The sequence below is a fragment of the Myotis yumanensis genome, unplaced genomic scaffold (genome assembly GCF_028538775.1).
Source record: "Myotis yumanensis isolate MYYU_CA2020_CCGP unplaced genomic scaffold, mMyoYum1.0.hap1 SCAF_2, whole genome shotgun sequence".
Classification (NCBI taxonomy): domain Eukaryota; kingdom Metazoa; phylum Chordata; class Mammalia; order Chiroptera; family Vespertilionidae; genus Myotis; species Myotis yumanensis.
The window spans coordinates 164,419,734-164,437,065 of NW_027223753.1; the positions used below are offsets into that span (position 1 = coordinate 164,419,734).

Below are 17,332 nucleotides of genomic sequence, written 5' to 3' on the forward strand. Positions count from 1 at the left end.
ATATGAAGAATGCAGGGGAAGAAAAGGGAAATGGAAGAAGAGATGGGCTGCTGTGAAAAACTAAAGGCACTTATATGAGAGAAGAGAGTAGATATAAATGTAATTACCCAAGTGGTTTCAGATTAGGTGCCATATTTTGAAAGGCCATGAGCTAATAAGGTTCAAGGTGACTGACATGGAAATCAATCAATTCCATAAACATGTACTGAGCACTAATCATATAACAAGCTCTATCCTAAAAGCTGGGGATCTTGTTCAAGTTTATAACCACTTGGCTCCCTTATCATTTTAAAAAAACATTAATGATTTCCCATTAATTTCCAGATATTACAGAAGGACTGGGCAAATAATCTTAGTTATGAAAATGAATACCTCCAACAGACAAGCAATTTAAATGAATCTGTAAAGAAAGCAATTTTTTTTTTCATCAGAGTAATGACTTTCAAATTAATAAGACTTGATTTAATAACAATTCTCTAAACTGCTAGAAATAGCATATAGCATAGTTATAAGAAATTAGATTCAAAGTTAATCTTGCTATCAAATCTTAAAAAAAATATTTCTGACAACAGTGTAATAGAAGACCTAATCATCATCATCACTGTTGTTATTTATCAATCATATAAGAAAACACTATCAATATCTTACTACTATATTCACAGGTATATATAGTATATGCTCACTTAAGAAATTTCATTAATCTACTTTGTTTTTAACTCTATAGAAATCCTTTTAGTGCTAAAAAAATAAAATTGCCAGCCATGAGTCAGTAGATGAAACAGAAAAATGTATTCTGGCATCAGACAATGGAAAATATCATTTACTATTAATCTACAATGAATAACAATGTCAAGCTTTAGTCTTTGTGACCCTTTTTGGTATATGTAATTATAGTCAAAATCAAGGTAGTTAAATTCTTGGTGCAATATTCAATCTAAGAGTTAAATCAATTGTTGCCTCTGAATAACTTTCATTATAAGTGATCTCAGTACCTACATAAAAACAATTAATGACTTTAATGACTCTCCCTAGTCCAGTAACTCTATTTCTCTCAACCATGTAAGAAAAATAGGTAGAATTTCTTAAGAAATCTGACATTTTAAAATCAAAACTATTGAAAGGTAATTCTAGTTCCAAAATTAAGAAGCTGTTGATTGCTTCTAATTATTTAAAAAAATAGTATTAAAGAATTTTTAAATGCCCTAAGGTATGGTCATATATTTTGTTAATTTAAATATTATTGATGTCAAAAAACAGAAACATTCTTACCTTGTTTTAAATTAGACTATCCTTTCATTTTTATGAAAGTTGAATGAATATCTATCAAAAATGTTTTAAAATAAGAATACTGCCCCAACTTTCCTTTAATACCAAGTAATAGGTATTTCACTCAACTATTAATTTTATATTTTTCCTATTTTCAATACTCATTTCCTTAAAAAGAAGTGATTTTTAAAAAAATTTGGCAGATTTTTCGTGTTTGCTCACCTCTCTAAACTGTCAATTAAGTATTTGAAAAAATATTCCTATAATTGTGTAATTTCACAAGTTAATCCTAGATAATATATAGAGAGATTGAAAGATTTATTAAATTCCCCCAAAAAACAGTAATTTAATATAACTTTAAGATATAAGGATACACCATTCAATTTATTTTCAAAAATGAGAAAATAAAAATATTTTAACTTATCTTCTTTTACCTTATTACTACAACAATATTCCAAAGGTTATTTAATGGCTTATAAAAGCTAAACAGGTATTTTCTTTGGTCAGACATACTTTATAGCATTTAACAGTCTTAAAGATAAGGAGACAAGCATTGTTAATTTACTTTTTAATTTATATATCAATGGCTTTATATTTTTAGAGAAGTTATTAAACAGAACCCAAGACTGTTTTGTTTGGCATTACATAAGATCAAAAGGGAAAATATTTTTTCTTTCCCTTTTCATGCTAAAGACCTGAACAGATGGACTGAAAACATACATTTTTGCGTACCCAAGGTTTCAGTGCATAAGATTATACTTTTTAATAATAAGAAATCTATACTATAGTACATTTCTTTCAAAACAAACATGAACCAAAATATATTGAAAATAATTTCAACAAGTGGTATGTTACCTGCGTGGAGCTGGTGGCTACTGAGATGCAATCAATAAAGCTGTGCCTTCGAGTGAAAAATGCAACTATCTGCTGCCAGCGTGAAGGTTCTGGCTCAGCTTGCAGTTCATCTGATGAGTCCTTTTTTGCCCCGTGTTTCTGCTTTGGGCCTACAGAGCCATGGCTAGAGCTAGCATTGCCTCCTCGACTGGCGCGAGAGTACAGAAGTGTGTTGTTCCCGAAAATGTAATTCATCTCTGCAGCCCTGCAGGTGGTTGCCAAGCAGTCTTACTTCTCTACCAGCTGCTGAATGGTGAATGATCGGTAAAAACTGCAGCTAGAATTACAGCAGCATCACTTGTAGATCAGGGAAAATAAAAACCTGGAGAAATGATGCTCATTTTCTCAGTAATTTCTTTCCATGAAAGAGCTTCTATCTTCTTCCCTCTGTACCTGTTAACTGCATGATGGCTGAGTTTACATTTGCAGACAAAAAAGATGGCATAAGGTAGATTTCTTTCTCATGAGTATTTTTTTTTCACCAGCGTCTGCAGGAACCAAAAGCTGTTCTTTTGTTAGATGATAACTAGATGGACTCAAATCCAGGAAGTGAGGTCGATTAGCAGGTAAAGAAGGATGTTCTAAACACTGTACTATCAAGACCCTTTAGAGCTGCCTGATTTAATGCACTGGGTGGAGAAACCCTGGATTACCCAGTTTCAATCACAGTCTGTAGTAAAATCCAATGGCATCTTCACCACTCAAATTATAAATACAAATTGAATTTAAAAATACAAGAGGATTCTCTTCCAATAGTTGATTGTTTAAAATAATTTTACTAAGTGAACCTTTGTCATTGACATACAAATTTCTACATCTGGAAGGAGCTTACATTAATTAGCATTAGTTCTAAGTTTTTTAAAGGTACTCTCTCTATTAAACTCTGAGGATTTAATGATAGAGGGAAATTCATTTGTAATGTAACATGATCATTTTATGTAATATTTTGGTTTTTAATGCTTTGATAATTGGGTTTGGAGGCAGAAACAGATCAATTAGCAAAATAAATATTTGGCTTCTGGAACTTTCATGATTTTCAAAAAACTGCTATTGCCCAACCTGTGTGGCTCAGCAGTTGAGCGCTGACCCAGGAACCAAGAGGTCACTGGTTTGATTCCTGGTCAGGGCACATGCCTGGGTTCCAGGCTCAATCCCCAGTAGGGGGCTTGCAGGAGGCAGCCCATTAATGATGTTTATTGTTTCTATTTCTCTATCTTGCTCTTTTCCTCTCTCTCTCTTTCTTTCTTTCTTTCTCTCTCTCTCTCTCTCTCTCTCTCTCTCTCTCTCTCAAAAAAAAAACCAAAAAAACTACCCAATAAAAATTAAAACTTAACAACTTTGTAAAAAACTGTTATTTTTAGCATCATCTCATCTACACTAATAAAAGAGAAACATGGTAATTGGTGTATGACCGCTACCCTTCCCATTGGCTAATCAGCATATCCTTATGCAAATTAACTGTCAGCCAAGATGGCGGCCGGCAGCCGTGCACTGAAGTGAGCAGGAAGGCTTGCTTCCTCCAGGAACTGCAGACTCCAACGTTCCCCGCCTCACTAGCTGGCCTCTGAGCTTCAGTTGGAAACATAGTAACATTTACAGAAGATAAACAAAACTCCAGAAACCTCCTGTCAGTCAGCCGGGATCTCAGAGCTGGAGTCGCAACATTGTTTCGAATACAGAAAACAAAAGCCAGAAACCTGCTTTCAGCGGAGCCTCAGAGAGAAAGCCGGCTCTCAGCTCCAGTGACAGCCATAGAAGGTAAATAAATGCCAGAATAAAAAAAAAAGAAAAAAAGGAGAGGTTTGGAGCTTCAGTCGCCCGCCAGCCTGAAAACGGCCCTCAGCCCCTCACCCAGACTGGCCAGGCACCCCAGTGGGGACCCCCACCCTGAAGCAACAAGATGGCGGCTAATTTGCATACTGAAGGCAGGCGGCAGCAGGCAAGGCTGTCCGCGGTCTGAGACCCGGATCTGTGACCCTGCCGGGTGGGATCAGCGGAGCCACGAGGCCTCCCGCCACCGGGATCAGCGTGACAGGCGGCAGCACCCAAACCCCCTGATTGCCCTGCGGCTCTGTGTGTGACAGGGGGCAGCGCCCCAACCCCCTGATCAGCCCTGCTCTGTGGGTGATAGAGGGCGGCGCTCCAACCCCCTGATTGTCCTGCGGCTCTGTGTGTGACAGTGGCGGCACCCCAACCCCCCCACAGGCCCTGCTCTATGTGAGACGGGGTAGAGCCATACCTCCCCATCGGCCCTGCCCTGAGTGTGACAGGGTGTGGCGCCTCAACTACCCCCCCCCCCCCCCACGGGCCCTGCTCTGTATGTGACAGGGGGCAGTGCCCCAGCTCCCCTATTGGCCCTACTCTGTGCATGACAGGGGGGAGCTCCCAAAACCCCTGATTGACCCTGCTCTGTGCATGACAAAGGGGAGCTCCCCAAACCCCTGATGGGCCCTGCTCTGTGTGTGACAGGGTACGGAGCCCCAACCCCCTGATGGGTCCTGCTCTGTGCGTGGCAGGGGGTGGCGCCGAAACTTCCCTATCGACCCTACCTTGAGTGTGACAGAGGGCGGTGCCCCAACCCCCCAATCGGCCCTACCCTGAGCATGACTAGGGGTGGCATCGCAACCTCCCCATCCGCCCTGCTCTGTGCATGACAGGGGGCGGTGCCCCAACTCCCCAATCGGCCATGCTCTGAGCCCGACCAGGGGCTGCACCTAGGGATTGGGCGTGCCCTCTGCCACCTGGGAGCAGGCCTAAGCCAGCAGGTCGTTATCTCCCGAGGGGTCCCAGACTGCGAGAGGGCACAGGCCGGGCTGAGGGACCCCCTCTACCCCCGAGTGCACAAATTTTTGTGCACCGGGCCTCTAGTCTACACTAATAAAAGAGAAACATGGTAATTGGCGTACGACCGCTACCCTTCCCATTGGCTAATCAGCATATCCTTATGCAAATTAACTGTCAGCCAAAATGGCGGCCGGCAGCCAGGCAGCTGGAAGCGAACATGAGGCTTGCTTGCTCCAGGGACTGCAGACTCCAATGTTCCCCGCCTGACTTGCCGGCCTCTGAGCTGGCAGTTTGAAACATTCTAACAAATATAGGCGGGATCTCAGAGCTGGAGTTATACATTGTTTCGATTATAGAACGCAAACAAACTAGCAGAAGCCTCAGAGCTAGAGCCAGAGCTAAAGCTGGCCCAGAAGAAAATGAAAAAAAGGAGCCGTTGGGAGCTTCAATCAACAACCGCCAGCCTGAAAGCAGCCCTCAGCCCCTCACCCAGACTGGCCAGGCACCCCAGTGGGGACCCCCACCCTGAAGGGTGTGTGACCAGCTGCAAACAGCCATCATCCCCTCATCCAGACTGGCCAGGCACCCCAGTGGGGACCCCCACCCTGATCCAGGACACCCTTCAGGGCAAACCAGCCGGCCCCCAGGCCTCTATCCTATATAGTAAAAGGGTAATATGCCTCCCAGCACCGGGATCAGTGGAGCCGCGAGGCCTCCTGGCACCGGATCAGCGTGACGGGGCAGCGCCCAAACCCCCTGATCGGCCCTGCTCTGTGTGTGACAGGGTGTGGCGCCCCAACCCCCCCACGGGCCCTGCTCTGTGTGTGACAGGTTAGAGCCATAACCTCCACATCGGCCCTGCCCTGAGTGTGACAGTGGCTGCGCCCCAACCCCCTGATCGGCCCTGCTCTGTGGGTGATAGAGGGCGGCGTCCCAACCCCCTGATCCGCCCTGCTCTGTGTGTGACAGGGGGCGGCGCCCCAACTCCCCCCCCCGCCCCACAGGCCCTGCTCTGTGTGTGACAGGGTAGAACCATAACCTCCCCATAGGCCCTGCCCTGAGTGTGACAGTGGCTGCGCCCCAACCCCCTGATCGGCCCTGCTCTGTGGGTGATAGAGGGCAGCGTCCCAACCCCCTGATCCGCCCTGCTCTGTGTGTGACAGGGGGCGGTGCCCCAACTCCCCTATTGGCCCTACTCTGTGAGTGACAGAGGGGAGCTCCTCAACCCCCTGATGGTCCCTTCTCTGCGTGTGACAGGGGGGAGCTCCCCAACCCCCCTGATGGGCCCTGCTCTGTGCATGACAGGGGGCAGCGCCCCAACCCTCTGATCCGCCCTGCTCTGTGTGTGACAGGTGGCGGTGCCCCAACTCCCCTATTGGCCCTACTCTGTGAGTGAGAGGGGGGAGCTCCTCAACCCCCTGTTGGGCCCTGCCCTGTGTGTGACAGGGTATGGAGCCCCAAGCCCCCTGATGGGCCCTGCTCTGTGCATGACAGGGGTCGGCGCCCCAACTCCCCAATCGGCCCTGCTCTGAGCCCGACCAGGGGCTGCATCCAGGGATTGGGCCTGCCCTCTGCCACCTGGGAGCAGGCCTAAGCCAGCAGGTCATTATCTCCCGAGGGGTCCCAGACTGGGAGAGGGCACAGGATGGGCTGAGGAACCCCCTTTCCCCCAGAGTGCACAAATTTTTGTGCACCGGGCCTCTAGTATATTATAAACATCAAGATCATCAAGTTATGAATCCGTAAAAATATAAAAGAATTAAAGATAATTTTTTTAATAACCAGTGGAACATGTTTTATCTAACATTATATAAATAATACCCTGGTTCACAAAATAATATTATTTGATTGCTAAATAGACATTATCTAACATCTAATACCTAGGTTTATGTTTTTCAACATTATAGTCCACCTCAGGATAACTTAGGGTACTGGTTAAAAAACAGACTGGTTCCCCCACCCCATCAGAATTTTCAGGAGTAAGGGGGATCTGGAAATTTTCATCTTTAAAAAGCTCCCTATGACTCTTAAGCACACTCAAGTTTGAGAACCAGATTCCTAAGTTTGTCCTCTTAACACCATGCTACAAATACTAGTAGTATGAAATACAATATATGGTCATTCAAAAACAACATATGAATAAAAATACTACTTAATAATTTACTAATGGTTGAATAATTCAATTTTTAAGTTGATATAAATACATAGTTAATTCCCAAACTCAGCCATGGATATTTTTTCAGATGTAGATGATAAAATCTTGCTTCTTATGTGCTTACCAGCATCAACTAAATGCAGTCTAGTAGAAAGCAGCATTGACAAACTAAAATCTCCAGGTCCGTTGCAAATCCTGACTCGGTAAGAAAAGATGCTAATGTTGTCTTCTGTGATTCCATGCCTAATTCACAGACATATGTCTAACAAGAGTTATGTGGGACTCTTTGGAGTAAGATGCTTTGTGACAAAGATTACAGCAGAAAGTCCGGTGCTGCTTCTCAAGGACTGTGCATACAGTATTTGATAATTTTGTGGCCCTAGACAGACTAGTCCTATCCATTAGGGGGTAGGGGAATACAGCAAAAAACTAAGGGTTAACGGAAAACTAAGAATTATCTCTGAAGGAAAAACTAAAACCTCCTGAAAAAAAATTCAAGTTTTATTATGGACAGGTATTTACAATAAAAAATTGATCAGTGTTGTTTATACAAATGCAGTATTAATTGGTTTGGTCCCCAAATATGTGCTGATCCATGTCTGATGAAAACCTGAGGAAGGCAGATTCTGTTATTCTAGATTGGTATGATGATGATTTTGAACACAAATTTCCCACTCAAGGTGCAAAAGTACCAATACAGACAGAACAGTACACTGTTCATTACACAGGTTTCTTATCTTAGAGAGCCAAAGAACTTGTGAACAATCTAAAGTTGTCATTCCATCCCATATATCCCAAGTACAGAGAAGAAATATTTTTCAGTGTATAAATTCCCTATTCAAAGCCACTGGATTCATATGATTTGATTAAGAGGTGTAAGGCATCCAATTCCTCACTGACCTCTGTTTTAGAGTAGCCCTACTCATGTAGCAGAGCTGAAAGATAAACTCTATTCCATTCAAACAAAATTTAAGTTCATTATAAAACTTGGGAAGTTTAATATAATAAAATAAAATACATAATACACAATGTCTAAATCACCAAAAAGAGTTACTATTAACATTTTAATATGATACATAAAGAATTAAAATTCTTTTTTCTGTACAGTCTAATGCTTGTTTTTACAGAATGATATTATTTATAGCAGAACTCTCAACATAGAGGAGAAAGCTTAAGTAACCTAAGTACAACCAATTAATGATTATGGAACCTAAAAGATTATGATAAAAAATTTATGACTGTGAGAATTTTTACCTTAGAATATTAAATAGAAGTAAAGGCAGTTTGAAAATTTCTACAGGATAGGCCTTAAATTATCTGTACACCTTTCCAAACTCAGAAATAAATCCAGAAGTCTCCAAGAATAGTAACAAAGGCAAGGATTAAATAATCTTTGTGGGATATTTTAAAAGGTTGAAGGATGAGAGGAAAAACAATATCAAAACTCTAAAATACAAAATAAATAAATTACAAAGTAACTGTACAAAAATAATGCACTGTAAATGCAGCATAATAGGCATCTTCCTTACACTTTTATCTTTATAATGTGGCCTATTAAATTTCAAAACGTACGACTGTATTAAGATAAGACAAGACTTAACTGAGAAGTTTCATAACAGATTTGTTATTTATCTAGAAAAACTCTGATCACATAGTAGCATGTACAAATCCCTTCTTTATGAGCACCATCTAGTGGTCATTGCATGCAAACTATCCGCTCATCTTAATACACCAAGGTCATCCAAAAAAAGTAAAATAAATTTCAACAATATTTCAATATGTTCCAGAGATGCAAAAACAAAGTTGACTTCAAAAAGTATCCATTATGTACTTAAAATGAGAAATATTATATTCCTGTATCATTTATATTCAATGGACATAAGCAAATACAGAGCCTCCGTTCTCTGCTGTTGCATAAAATGCTTATGTCCATTTCTCTACTACCCCCATTTCTTACAATATTTGAAAAACCACCAACTGTGGTGGTGATTTCATTTGATAATATTCTACTAGTGGATAAAATGTATCCAGGCTAGGAAATATACTTACTTAAATAACTGCCTGCTCTTGGATTTCAAGTCCTTCTTAACTATATGTACTTTGCACATATTAGGGTAAACATAATTTTTCTTGTCACTGAAGATAAAAGCAAAATATAAATTCTTTTGTTTCCTCAATGATCACTGCAACATTCCATACTAAGCAATGAACTTAATGCCCTCCGTGTCACTTTATCTAGATTGAAATCTACTGTTTGTTTTAGTGTTCTGACCATTTTACCTAATTCCCAGTACATTTTCAGTTTTAAGAATCTTTATACTGTCCTTATTAGTGTCATACTACTATATTTATAACTGTTACATACAACAACAAAAATTCTTATTGTGTTCTTTCCTCCCACATTAGGATTTTCTATCATAATAGTGCCAGTTTTTTTCTTGAAACTGTGTAGCACACTCGAAATTTTAAAGAAAAATTACCAATAGGCTAAGTTCTGCATAAAGTAACTTTCAACCACTATCTTATTTCATTCATTATTTCAGTAATGAGAATCAGCACTAGCACCTACAAAAACCTGATAGATTATCTCACAGCCAATTTCATGATGGCAAACCCTTCTTAATAGGGTTCAGGATCAAGACCCTTCATACTTTGCCATCATTTCCTAACAAGCACCCTAAACATCAGGTATATATCATGAACTTTCCTGCAGTTTTACAGTTTCCTCTGATAATCATTCTCCTACTGTATTTTCCTCAGTAACTGCCTTATCCTATGAATTGGGATCTTGCACACATCCTTCATTCAACACCTTGTTCAAGAGTCAATTTTCTCTTTTCAGAATACTCCAAGAATTTCATTTCTCTATTTTTCATGTTAAATTATACTGTGCTATAACTATCCTATCTAATAAAGACGGAATATGTTAATTGACCCTCACACCCTTGCAAAGATGGCGGTGCCCACAGCTAGTAAGGAGGGAAAATGCTAATTCTGCCCCACCCTCAAAGATGGCAGTGCCCACAGCCACAAGATAGCTGGCAGGGGAGGACAGCTGGGGGCAACGGGGCTTGAACGGGAAGGCAGTTGGGGGCGATAGGGCCGGCAGGGGAGCAGTTAGTTAGGCTTCGATCGAGCTGGCAAGGGAGTGGTTAGGGGGTGATCAGGCTGGCAGGCAGAAGCTGTTAGGGGCAATCAGGCAGGCAGGCAGGCGAGTGGTTGGGAGCCAGCAGTCCTAGATTGTAAGAGGGATCCCAGATTGGAGAGGGTGCAGGCTGGGCTGAGGCCCCCCCCCCCCCCAGTGCATGAATTTTGTGCACCGGGCCTCTAGTCTATAATAATAAAAGCATAATATGCTAATTAGACCCAACATCCTTCCAGACGAAGCCAGGGCTGCAAGGGAAGCCCGGGTCCTGGGTACCTGCAGGGAGCCGGAGGGAAGCCCAGGTCCCAGGTGCCAGAGGGAAGCCGGTGCCGGCAGCAGGGGGGAAGGAAGGTATACTCTTGCACGAATTTTGTGCATCAGACCTCTAGTCTCATCATAAAAACACAAAGCTACTAGACCAGATGTTTAATAAATGTTTGATGAATGCATTTATTGTTTGATAAACCAAACTACTATTCTAGCAGTTAATTTTTTTAAAAAGTACCTATTAAATTAACCTTATTTTTTAGCTTTCACAAGAACTGTTAAGAATAAAGTAGTGCATAACTTACTTTGCACTCAGATCATTACTATCCAAAGATAATTTTTCAAATTACAAAAACAATTCATATACTGAATTCCATGTACAGTATAATAGTTACTTGCTTGCTTCATTCCAAACTATAATACTATAAAGTGGAAAAGCTCCCTATATTAGTTTTTTTTTTAAATATATTCTATTGATTTTTTACAAAGAGGAAAGGAGAGGGATAGGGAGCCAGAAACATCGATGAGAGAGAAACATCGATCAGCTGCCTCCTGCACACTCCCCACTGGGGATGTGCCCGCAACCAAGGTACATGCTCTTGACCGGAACCGAACCCGGGACCCCTGAGTCCGCAGGCCAATGCTCTATCCACTGAGCCAAACCGGACAGGGCAGTTTTTTTTTTTAAGAGGTTACTAATCTGATTAACTGACAGCGTAACTAAAATAAAAGATATCTCATTGTGGAACTTCCTAAAACATTTGTGCTGGTTCTCAAAAAAATTAAAAACAACAACAACATTAAAACTTATCTTATGTCAAAACAAAAGTTTTTTTTTAAATATTTGATTTTCTAATAAAGTTAAAAGGACCCTAACCATTTTCCTATTACCCACACACTCCTAGTCTATCTCAATCCTTAAATAATTATTTTTTGAGGTACCTGCCACAGTAACCTATGCATGAAATAGGAAAAGCAGGAAGAAATTCCCCAAATAGGGCAGCTTTACTAATTTTTAAATTATAACTGTATCAGTATATAGCCTGTCAAATGTATCAAAAACTTTGAGAAAGTTCATATGCTTCTGACCAAGTAATGTGACTCCCAGAAAATAAACTCTAAGGCAGCGGTTCTCAACCTGTGGGTCGCAACCCCTTTAGCGGTCGAACGACCCTTTCACAGGGGTCACCTAAGACCATCCTGCATATCAGATATTTACATTACGATTCATAATAGTAGCAACATTACAGTTATGAAGTAGCAACGAAAATAATTTTATGGCTGGGTCACAACATGAGGAACTGTATTTAAAGGGCCAGAAGGTTGAGAACCACACTGCCTAAGGAACTAAACCAAACACTTTTTATGTCCAAAGATTATTTACTGCAGCCTTCTTTACAAAACATAGTAAAAATAGAAATAACAAACAGCAAAGACCAGAAATGTTCATCAAATTATGGTACAAATATACCATGTAATATTTCTGAAGTTTTAAAAATTTTAACATAGAAAAAATGTGTATAACAAGTTTATAATAGGAAAAAAGGCTTCAGGTTTAATTTCTAAAATGTCTAGAAATTCTGGATAACAAAATCTTGTTTGGAATACTGCTTTATTTGCCTAGAGTGAGCATTTTATGCAACAGCAGAGAACTGAGGCTACATCATATATTACTTAAATTTTTATTTATCGATTTGAGAGAGAGATTTTTTTGTTGCTCTATTTATTTATGCTTTCATGTATGTTCCCTGACTGGGGATTGAACCTATAACCTTGGAGTATGGAGACAATACTCTAAACAACTGTGCAACTTGGCCTGGGCTCATCCATCATATTTTAAGAGGCTATATAAAATACTTCATACTTGCTGGCTCATTGTCTGCTTGTGCCAGAGCTACATACTTATGAAAATAACTACCAAAATACCAAGAAATTGTGGAGTAGTTGGGTGTGTGCAAACTGGCTTTGCATAGTTTGTAACAATCAGAATGACCAGAAATTCAAAACATCAGAAACAAAAGATACATACCTGGCAGGGGTTTTCAAATAAAGTAAGAAATAGTTTATATTATTTCAGTCAAGAGAAACAGGTATAGGCTGATAAGAACAGCATATAAAGCAAGCAGGAGTGATCAGAGTTCAATTGTTTTAAGGTTCTTATGTTATTTAGAATGAGGGTAAACGATTCTTATTGATTTTAGATTTTTCTGAAATTAAAAATGTGTATTAAAACTTCCAGGATAGCCATTAAAGGAAAAGAAGCGAATAAAAAACTTCTAGGCTAATAAGAAAAGAATGAGATAAGAAAATATAATCTAAGCCCTAACTGGTTTGGCTCACTGGATAGAGCGTCGGCCTGGGGACTCAAGGGTCCCAGGTTCGATTCCGGTCAAGGACATGTACCTTGGTTGCGGGCACATACCCAATAGGGAGTGTGCAGGAGGCAGCTGATCGATGTTTCTCTCTCATCGATGTTTCTAACTCTCTATCCCTCTCCCTTCCTCTCTGTAAGAAATTAATAAAATATATTTAAAGAAAAAAAAAGAAAATATAATCTAAAATAAGACATGAAAGAAGTGTCTCCTATGTTTAAAGATTAAAAAGCGTATTTCTAAGTAACTCATAAGATAAACAAAAAAAAACCATAAAGAAAATGTTAGATGACAAAAAACATTACATATTAAAATTGGGAGGATACAGCTAAAGTGCTATGTAAAAGAAAATTTACAAACTCAAATACTATTAGAAAAGACTGATAATGCAATAAACAACCTATTTAAGAAACTAGAACAAAAAGCCAAACTGAAATAAACTCAAAGAAAGCAGGAAATAAAAAAATAACACAATAAAAAAGAGAAAAGGAGAACTGTGTCCCTCATTTAGTCTCCCAAGAAAAGATCAAGAGTACTTCAATCAAACACAATCTTCTATTGGTATGTAGATTATCCACACATTTATATTTATATATCTACATAAACAGGTGTATATATGTATGCATATGTATGTAGGAAAACAAGGGGGTGAGATGGCAGCACAGGAGGAGGGACACAAGAGAACGTTTTCCAAAAAGGGATGGTTCTTTGAAAACAACCACTTGGAAAATAATCTTGGTGTTGCCCACAAAAATGTGTATACACAATCTATGTTTTTAACAGCACTTTTTATACTGGTAATAAACACCTCAATGTTCATCAAAAGTAAGATAAATTATAGTATATTTACAAAATAGAAAACTAGAACAATGAAAATAATGAGTCTCAGAATATATATAATGTTAAGCAAAAAATGCAGGCTGAGATTATATACAGTATAATTCTAATTGTATAAAGTTCAAGATAGGCAAAATAAATAATACACTGATCAGAGATCTAAATATGTGATAGACTTTTATAAGAAACCAGGATTGTGGTTATTTCTGAGAGGGAAGGCAAGGTAATGGGATCAGGTAAAGCCACATACTGAACTTCAAAGAAACTGTTAATGTTTTTTCTGTACCTATTAATACTTAAAATAAGTGTTCAAAAATATTTCAGTGTGTGGTATTTGAATTATAATAGTTATTTCCTTCGTAGGAATTTTTAAGCTTAAAGGTAGTATCCCTGATAAAATTCATTTATAAAATATATCTTTAAAAATGTTCTTAGAATGCTAATAAATATTATAAAATTCCCTATAACTACAAAACCAGGAAAATCAAGGAGAAGGAAAACCTATGTGAAAGAATAGTTCTTTCTGAGCATGAGCTATACTAGTAATGTAAGTAATATATAATTCAAGCAACAAAATGATCTTACCTTTATTGGTGAAATATGAGAATGAGAAACAAAGCCATGGACATTCTCAATTTCTGACAGGTTTTTCTCTGAAATATGAACCAATTCTGGACCTATCACCTCATTAGCGATTTGTGGGGAAATGTGCTCTTGAGGAGGTGTATCTTCATCCCGATACCGGTATTTCTGTAAAGTAAAGAAAATTGTTAAATATGAAGAGGTCCTGAGAAGCAAAGTGAATTCAATTAAATCAGAGTTTTCATAACTAGCAAATACTCAATAATATTTAACTGTATGAAATGTATTTTATGGCTTAACACACAGAGTCTGAGAGAAATTGGCCTCCGTTTTAAAGTCATGCCAACATTTAAATGAAATTATTAGATTAAAAATAGTTCAGATTCTGAAAAGATGGAGTAGCAGGAAGCCCCAGGAATCTGTCTCTGTACCTACATAACAACTGCACAGGCAGACTATGATGTAACTATTTTGGAAATGTGGAGTCTGTTAAAGGCTTATAACTTCCAGGGGAAAACTTGGATGATAAATTGAGGTTAATTTTGGTCAACTTCACCACTTCTATTCAACATAGTAATAGAAGTCGCAACCAGAACAATAAGGCAAGAAAAATAATTGAAAGGCATCCAAATTGACAAGGAAAAAGTAAAACAATCTGTTTGTAGATGACATGATTTTATGTAGAGAAAATCCTAAAGACTTGGCAAAAACAGTTAGAACTAATGAATTCAGCAAAGTAACAGAATACAAAGTCAATACACAAAAATAAGCTGCATTTCTGTACACAAACAATCTAAAAAGAAAATGACAAAAACAATTCCATTTACAACAGCATTGGAGCAAATAAAATAATTAGAAATGAACTTAAACCAACAAGGTGAAAGACTTGTACAATGAAAACTATAAAACTGCTGAGAGAAATTAAAGATGACAGAAATAATGGAAACACATCCCACATTCATGGATTAGAAGACTTCATATTGTTAAGATGTCAATAGTACTCAAAGCAATTTACAGGTTCTAATCAATCCCTATCAAAATCTCAATGACATTATTTTCACAGAAACAGAAAAACCCAATTTAAAATTCATTTGGAATCTCAAGGGATCTGAATAGTCAAAATAATCATGAAAAAGAACAGAGCTAGAAAACACAAATTTCCTCATCTCAAAACTTGATTACAAAGCTGTAAAGTCAACCCTCACATTTATGCTAAAAAAAAAATAAAAAAATAAAGTAAAATAAAAAAAATTGGCAAGGGTGCTAAGACCATTCACTAAGGAAAAGACAGTCTTCAACAAATGTTGCTGGGGAAACTGGATATCCACATGCAAAAGAATGAAGTTGGACTCTTACCTAGCACCATATACAAAGATCAATTCAAAATGGATCAAGGATCTGAATGTAAGACGTAAAACAGTAAGACTTTTAGAAGAAAACATAGTACAAAAACTCTACAATGTTGTATTTGGCCATGAATTCTTAAATACGACACTAAAGACATAGGTAACAACAACAACAAGACAAACTGTACTATAGAAAAAAACTTGTAAAAATTGCACATCAAAAGACACTATCCACAGAGTAAAAAGGCAACCCACAGAATGGGGAAAATTATTTGCAAATCATATACCTGACAAGGTATGAATATCCAGAATATATAGAGAACTCCTGAAACTCAACAACCAAAATCAAACACACAATTCAAAAATGCCAAAGTGCTTGAATAGACATTTCCCCAAATTAGATATACAAATGGCCAATGAGCACAGGAAAAGATGTTCAACATTACTAATCATTAAGAAAATGCAAATCAAAACTACAATGAGATACCATCCATACCCATTAGGAGGGCACCTATCAAAATAACAGAAAACAAGTATTGGTGAGGATGTGGAGAAACTAAAACCTTTGTGTACTGTTGGTAGGAACATAAAATAGTATGTCAGTTCCTCAAAAAATTAAAATACAATTACCATATTATCCAGCAATTTTAAATCTGGGTATATATACCCCAAAGAATTGGAAACAGGGTCTTGAAGATTATATATATATCAATAAATAAATGTAAGACCTAAAACAATAAGACTCTTAGAAGAAATAGTAGTACAAAAACTCTACGATGTTGTGTTTGGACATGTTCATAGCAGCATTAGTCACAATAGCTAATACATGGAAGAAACCCAAGTGTCCATCAACAGATGAATGGATAAACAAAATGTGGTATATACATACAATGAAAATTATTCAGCCTTAAGGAAGGAAATTCTGCACTATGTTACAACATGGGTGAACCTTATGGGCATTATTCTAAGTGAAATAAGCCAGTCAGAAAATACAGTTGTTTAAGTGAAGAGATACAGTGTTGAGCTAACATTGGGGAAGAAATAGACAAATAAATATTCAGGGTTTTAAATTTCTTTTTTTAAAATTGTGGTAAAATACACATAGCATAAAATTACCAGCTTAACCATTTTAAGTCTACAGTTCAGTGGTATTAAATACATTCACATTGTTGTGCAGCCATTACCACCATCCATCACCAAAACTCTTTCAACTTGTGAAACTGAAACTCTATACCTGTAAACAATAACTCAAAATTTTGCCCTCCTCCAACCTCTACCAACCATCATTATACTTTCTGTCTTTATGATTTTGACTACTCTAAGTACCACATATGAGTGGAATCATAAATTATTTCTTTTTCTGACTGGCTTACTCACAACTATCATTTATCACAATGAAATGATACAAATAAAAATCAATAAAGGGAAAATGTACATGTGGTGAAGTCTAGGGGAAATTGTGAGTACACTTCTACAGTTCTCTCCCAGTAGAGTCACACAGGATGCCCTTAGTTTTCCCAGCCACAAGTTGTGGTAACACGTGAAATACTGCCAACCAGGCAAGACTGTGAGAGACTTAGAACCCAGGGTATTGACTGGCAGCTGGTCACGTTGTCCAGGCCTCTGTCTAGCACTCATTAAAATTCTAGACTCCCAGAAGGAAATGTTCAGCATAAACCATACT

The 17,332-nt window shown here is 38.5% G+C and overlaps 1 protein-coding gene across 17 annotated transcripts in view; it reads right to left on the reverse strand.

The window, feature by feature from the left end:
• Positions 1–17,332, reverse strand: part of DLG1 (discs large MAGUK scaffold protein 1) — a 274,204-nt gene that overhangs the window by 175,585 nt on the left and 81,287 nt on the right. For 15 of the 17 annotated variants that reach the window (XM_070406507.1, XM_070406504.1, XM_070406506.1 and 12 more), the window contains exon 5: positions 14,306–14,470. In XM_070406507.1, coding sequence (XP_070262608.1) covers positions 14,306–14,470 — 165 coding nt within the window. Of the gene's footprint in view, positions 1–2,121; positions 2,599–14,305; positions 14,471–17,332 lie in introns of those variants that run through there. The other 2 variants (XM_070406514.1, XM_070406515.1) reach the window with 2 other exon arrangements.